This window comes from Medicago truncatula, chromosome 1 (assembly GCF_003473485.1).
Source record: "Medicago truncatula cultivar Jemalong A17 chromosome 1, MtrunA17r5.0-ANR, whole genome shotgun sequence".
Classification (NCBI taxonomy): Eukaryota; Viridiplantae; Streptophyta; class Magnoliopsida; order Fabales; family Fabaceae; genus Medicago; species Medicago truncatula.
The window spans coordinates 34,745,440-34,752,445 of NC_053042.1; the positions used below are offsets into that span (position 1 = coordinate 34,745,440).

Sequence of the window (7,006 nt, forward strand, 5' to 3'; positions counted from 1 at the left end):
TTGATCCTAATTGGGTTTTTTTTGCTGGGGTGGGCTGTCATTAGCGACGTGGTGCCCATGTGGCAAGTGATGATTGGGCGAGGTGGTTGGCTTAAATAAGTCTTTCGTCCCTGCAAATATAAGTCATTTGAATTTTCGTCCCTAAAGTTACTAATCAGATGTAATTAGGACCATATTTCAAATGATTAATATTTGCAATGGCAAAATGGAATGATTAGTAACTTGGACGAAAATTCAAATGACTTATATTTGCAAGGACAAAAAGACCTATTTAAGCCTTAAATTTTTATCATTCTTTTTTATGATAATGTTCATGAAACTTTCTGAGAAAACATAACGATGAGGATCATCAACAAACTAACCACGTGTCAATGAATCTATATACAGCAAAGAATAGAGTTTCCACTTTCCACACAATAAAGAAGGGACAATCATGAGTTGGAAATTCTTGCAATCCAGATTCATGAAACCATTACCCTCCCAAATAATTAATCAAAATAAAACCATCACTCAAAAGATTGTAGTGTTTGGATTTACAGTGGAATTTACTGGAGGTCTGCTATAAATATCATCAAAATGTAGATTATATTCTCCTGATTCTAAGTCATCTATATGTTCTTTATGAGATGATTTGTGATAACTCCAGTACATCTCTTGTTCCTGATCTTCATTCTCTGACCCTATATCAGATAATTTATCGTTGTAAATATTGTATGCTCTTTCGTGATTGAAATTTGGAGGCTCAAAAAAGCTTGTTTGACCATGTCCACCCTCCTGATGATGACTTCTAGCCCACCAATGACTCCTGGTAGGGTGGTGTAGATCATTGGAATCTTGATCCTGAATTATGCTATCCTTAAATATGGGAGCAGATGTGGAAGCCCCAAGAGGAGAAGCAGTGCGATCATCATGATATGTGTTTACGTATTCTTCATACTCAGGTTCATTCCGTGTCAAGTTGGACGGCATCCAATTTCTGGAGAGATGTCGAGTTTCTTCAAATGGATCAGTTGGAACATCTCTTGAAGTCGCATCACGTGGGCCGGAAGTATAGTACCAGTCGAGAAGATAAGGATGATTGTTTTGATTGTTGGCTTCAATAAACCACAATGAACCTAAGTGATTGCCGGTTGCAAAGGTGCTGTTTGACATATCTCTGGATAAAAACCTATTTCTGTTGTCTAAATTGCTTCTCGTGTTGGGACTACCTCTCCACGTTCTGAGAGGGGGAAATCCTTGTCTGTTTACATGTCCTGATAACTTTTGCTCTCTGAATGTTCTCAGATTTAGCAAAAACTGCTTCCCCGCAGCATTTGGTTCCCATGAAGGATAACTACTTTGGAAGCTGCAATGAGAATAATAAATGTTAAACCAAACAAATAGTCAACTAGTCTGATGAGCTCTGCCATGAACATACCTTAAAAATGATTTCTCCAACTTCCCCTGGGAACTTCTTTTGCTGCAAGGTGAATCGTACGGAGAACCATATCTGCTGTTTCCATGCTTTTGAAAATCAAAGACACTAAAACTGCAATAGTATCATACAACAAGGCATAATTATTGACTACCATCAACACATTAAAATTGTGAATAAAGAGAATTTCATATAATATAAGCAGCCCAAATAATTGCCAGCGACCAAGTGATTCAACCTATATGAGTATTATAACAATCAATTCTAACCTGCATACATCACCAACACCTTCAACATCCACAGTAAAATCTTCAATAAACTGCAAGATATCATCAACATGCTGAAAAAATGAAAAGAAACCCAATAAGTTACACTGTATAGCATTTAAATAAAGATACCCTATATATAATGTGTAAATATGGTAATGTCAAAATACAGCAAATGACCTTTGGAACAACCAACAGGAGTAAGTATGGAGTAAGGAAAATTGAGGCCATCTCTTCAAGTAACATCATTCCAGTATACTGCACCATCAAAAACAGATTAGCATAAGCTGTAGTATTCAAACCTTTACTATCATGAAAACATCGACAAACATAATGTTAGGTCAAGTTTAATGAAATTACATTAAACCAACACCTAGAGGTACCTGGAATAAGGTTTCAAACTCAATTCGGACCATTTCAGTACTTTCTTTGCCACGCCATCTCTTTGGCATATAATGTGTATGCTGAACTACCATAGACATTGCTCCTTCAGGGTCTATGACCAGAAGCTCATTAACAATTGCAGCCCGGCTAATAGCAGTTATAGTTCCAAAAACAGCAGCATACCACAACAAGTTCCGACCAAATATCTGCGTTGATTTTTGTATAAAAAAAATGAGTATAATGAAAATAAGGAAAAATGAAATAATTTGTTAATGATTATCATGATGTGTCTGTATAATTTATCTTTGACGAAGTCATAGAAAAATCATTACATGGCCCTCCAGCAGAGATTCCTCTAGAAAAGCAATGATGATCAGAATTGCAGCAAAGCCACCTGATACAAATGAGATGAATTTTGCGATGATGGATATGATGGGTGAAGGAAATTGCTTGAGATAATCAGAAGCATGTAATACACTGCTATTAATTCGATGCCTGAAGAGATGGTCCACCTATAAAAACAAGTTTTATTTGTAAGCATTAGCACAAAAGCAAAAGAAATATAAATGACATTATGCTAAAAAGATAACTTGGTGCTTGTTTCAACTAATTAATAGTTAATTATATGATACCATTTTCAAACAAGTAACTCTTATCATGCAAGTCCAAGAGAGCACATTTACAACACAATTTAAAAAATGTTATATACAGTTACAACAACAGCAACCAAATCTTTTTAACGACCATTACCTCTCTAAATCTCTCTCAACGGTTTTACCTACAGTTTTCTTTTGGTTTCCCTATACCTGTAACTACTGGACTATCTTCTATTTAGTCAACCGTCTTTACTCTTTACAACCCAACATTTGTTCTATAGAACATCAGAAGTCTTATATTTGCACGGCAAAATTTCCTTATAATTTTGAGTGATACTTTTGTATCACAAGTTACACTGGAGACATTCTTTCATTTCATACACCCTGCTTATATCAGTGGTTGACATCTAACTCTATCACCCTGTCATTTTGTATTGCAAAGAATACGTAAGAATAATTGCAACAGCCCGAGACAAGATATTGGGCCAATGGCAAAGCTAAAACATTATTCGGTAATCACTCGTAACTTTAAATCAATCTTGCATTATGATTATTTCAGATATTTAACATGAAACCCATAGAAGTAATGAATGAGCCGCAAAAACAGACCAAAAGAAGAATGACAATGTACCTCATTGAATCCCCTAAAGACCCATCTTGACAAATTTGACCATCTTCGAGATGATGCTGTGCTTGGGTGATTGTAAAATTGTTCAGCATGCCTCAGAAAGAGATATACCAGCATGAATATGATGAGAAATGGAGAAAGTAAAAGCATTGCAAGCCCAACTACCATAAGCCTTTTCTTTAATGTCCTTGGATTTGACACAAAATCCCTTCTGACACAAAAGTTTCTGCAGAGAATATGTGTTTAAAAGAGAAAACCATCATTGGAATTGGAATAGTATGGTTAACATATTATCATGCAAATTACTTAACCAGATCATCATAATCTACATGAATTCACATGAAATACACAGAAGATAAAATTTGTGTTGTCAATCGAAGACTGCAGAAATATGGTTTGTTAAATTACGCTATGCTACAGTGCTATAACACCGCTACTTGACCACAACAACAACAACAAACAATCAAGCCTTATCCCTCAAAATGAGGTCCGCTACATGGTTTAAATGACGCCACAATGTTCCGTCAAATACTATATTTCTATCCAACTCATTAATCTCTAGATCTTTCGTAATAGTTTCTCTTATAGCTTTTCTAGGTCTTCCTCTCCCTCTATCGATTTGACTACCTTCCATCTGATCTACTCTCCTTATTATAGAATCTGCAAGTCTTCTCTCTACACGACCAAACCACTTTCGAATCTTATCCCATCTAGTCTTACCAAACAACTTGTTTGCTACTTGACAACAGTTTGTATTTAAAGGTGTATCACAAAACAATAGCGATTTGTTTGAATTCTGCTAGCTATATCCGCTATTTGACAACACTGATAAAATATGTGGAACAGAGTTAAGATTAAATATTTGTTAACACCGTCTATGGCTTTCCAACACTCTTGGCTAGAATGGCTACGCGAGTAGTATAAAGCCTTATCTTTTCATCTAATATATATGTCTCCAAGTGATGTATACGGTGGTATCTATCACAAAAATTAGCCAGGTCACGAGCTATAGAATATCATTTATCGGTCTGACTTAACTATATCCGCAAATTTGATAATGTTCAATCTCTTGTCCATTTCATTGAAACTTATTTTCACAGTCATGGGATAATTTCTGTCAAGCATGTTATAAAGCTTCTGATATAAGAAAAGCTTCAGTACCCTCCCACTCAATAAACAAAAAGAAAAACAATTAAAACTTATTAGAACATAAAATAAGCATGCATGATCTTTTGCAATTTATAATCCAGAAACCTTGTTATTTTCACAAAATGTATATCTCTGAATAATTCCATGCATAAAACACTCGATAGCTTTATATCTGTAAATCATAATCCTACAACTAAACGATCATTGCATCCTTCGAAGTTCAAACCAAAAAATAATCATTCTCAAATTGGTTTATAAAGAAAATTTTATATCTACATCTGAGATGATGAAAAGCCATATCATTACAAGTTACAAGACAAAAAGCTACTAAACATAATAACTGTACAGGAATTGGTATTTTTATATTTGTAATAATTAACATACCGATCAAACATGCTTTGCAGAATGCACCAATTCAAAGTCCACTCAAGAGTCTTGGTTAGTACTAGGCGATATTGTGTTCCATTGGTACTGGATTTCACTGTTGGACCAGCACCTGGAACCCACTGAGATATGGGAAAAGCAAGCACACCCTTGTTGAGCATTCCAATCAAGTAGTTCTCCTTCCGCATTAACCTCATCACGATGTCATGAGCATTAAGATCCTTTATCACACATAGCTGTCTCGAGCTTTGCACAAGAACAACCTTTTCAAGAACTGTAGCCCACGGCATTGTTTGAATTTCACTATCGGTAACATGGAGACTGCAAGAAGATCATGGTAAATTAAGTCAAATACTTCAATCATAAATAAATTCATTAATCAATCCCGTTAATACATTTTATCATTCACATTTACCTATGGTAGAAAAACTCTCGGATTTCCATAGTGTCCTTTAGTTGAGCAAAGAATCTTAAGAAGCAAAATATCCAATAGATAGAAAATATTCCTAAGTATCCAACAATAATAGCTTTGCTAAGTGTTAACGGGGTTAAAGGGTGTTGATGAAGAGCTTCTTTAGCGAGATCACAGGGCTTCATCCCGGATTCCACAGCATCCATCCCACATTTAGCATTACGGAGTCCATTCCAATCAACATAAAGTAAAAAAAATGCCGAAAAACATATAGTGAATCCGAGACTCAGAAGTTCGACAATCCACTTTATGATGATGCACCATAGCCCTTTCTCACAGTAGTAGCTGTAAAGTCTTTCGAAGAAGAGATCCAAGTCACCAATTGGCTCGATATTAGGGCTATCACCATTAAGTAGCCCTGAAGGGCTCTCGCTTCCTGGACTTGGGATCCTTCTGTAATCAGACAGTTCAATCTCTGGAGGAACATCCTGAATTAGACTTTCCGTCACCGACGATTCACCTTGACGTTTCCATTTGAATATACCAAAAGCACTAGCATTTCTTGACCTGGTAAACATTGTTCACAGATACTGAAAATTGGCATAAACAGCCAGTCCATGCCCCAGAGACCCAAATAGCTATGACCAGGTTCTACAGACAAAACAGAATCAATATTTAGTATCTTCCAGAGGCAGCACTGAAAGTGATAGTATGTCAAATTTTACCCTAATGAAAATTTAAACCAATCACAGAGGACGGAATTTAAAGCTTTATGCTGCAATCATGCAATCAAAACGCATTTCTAAATTATGATCCGCAATATAACAGGCTTGGGGACATCCGCAACAGCATTGCAACTGTGATTGCAGCCGCACTTGCTTACATTTTACCGCAACATAACTACTATAACAAACGACAGTGGCTCCTATTTACAGGCTCGACCAAAGGTATTAAAAGGTTTTAAAAAATCAACAATCAAAATATGATCAGCTCAACAAGGTCATATACACTCATTATATCATGATGAGACACAGAGACACCGGATTCAACATACAAAATCCAGCTAAATCAATATGATCATATCCACAAACACCAAACTCCAAGAGACAGGTAAAGAATTCAAATTTCAATATCACTAAGCAACAAATTTAACTATTTAAGCACCTGATAAAATTGAGCTGAATAATTCAGTGTGGCATCACAGAACAATTACATTACAATAACACAATGTATTTCTAATAAGCAGAATTTCACAGGTAAAAAAAAAAAAAAAACCTAGTTTTGGCAACAACAAACACTAATAAAAACAAAATAGTACTAAAAAACGGTGTTTAAACAAAAAGCAGAACAATACAAGAGTTAAAAGAAAGGTTTTTAAGCAAAAAAAAAAAAAAAAAAGAGGGGTGAAAAGGGATAAAAAAAAAAAAAAAAGTTACCTTGAACTAAGCAGAAAACATGAGAGAAAGAAAAATAAGGATACCCAGAAAGGAATTTGGGGGAAAAAGCAGTGAAAGTTAAGAAATTTGGAATTGGGAGTGATGATTGAGTATTAGAGGAGGAGACAAAGAAGGAAAAGGGCGAGAAGAAGAAGAAGAAAACAGGGTTTTGTATTTGTTGTTTTGTTGCGTGGAGAAGAGGAATAAAATTGGAGTGAGAAGAAGAAGAACAAATTCGTACGAAAATTATGGGATTTTCTATTATTCGATTTTTATCTTTTTTGCAGAGTTTTTATTGCCAAAATAGGATTATTAGGATTTTGGAGGAGAAGAACCA

General features: G+C 35.4%; 1 protein-coding gene across 1 annotated transcript; it reads right to left on the minus strand.

The window, feature by feature from the left end:
* Positions 1-340: 340 nt before the first annotated feature.
* Positions 341-7,006, minus strand: LOC25484294 (autophagy-related protein 9). The gene is made up of 10 exons (XM_013613069.3): positions 6,670-7,006; positions 5,237-5,884; positions 4,822-5,142; positions 3,292-3,514; positions 2,397-2,576; positions 2,064-2,270; positions 1,861-1,938; positions 1,684-1,754; positions 1,418-1,528; positions 341-1,345 (listed from the first exon to the last, which is right to left on the minus strand). The coding sequence occupies exons 2-10, from the start codon at positions 5,809-5,811 to the stop codon at positions 511-513; spliced, it is 2,601 nt and encodes an 866-aa protein (XP_013468523.1). The 5' UTR covers positions 5,812-5,884; positions 6,670-7,006; the 3' UTR covers positions 341-510.

Excerpts from the sequence above, each read along its gene's own strand:
- LOC25484294 (XM_013613069.3), bottom strand. The coding sequence starts at position 5,811 with ATGTTTACCAGGTCAAGAAATGCTAGTGCTTTTGGTATATTCAAATGG. Across the intron at positions 2,577-3,291 it reads TCTTTAGGGGATTCAATGAG|GTGGACCATCTCTTCAGGCA; the intron begins GTACATTGTCAT and ends TTGTTTTTATAG. Across the intron at positions 2,271-2,396 it reads AATCTCTGCTGGAGGGCCAT|ATATTTGGTCGGAACTTGTT; the intron begins GTAATGATTTTT and ends AAATCAACGCAG.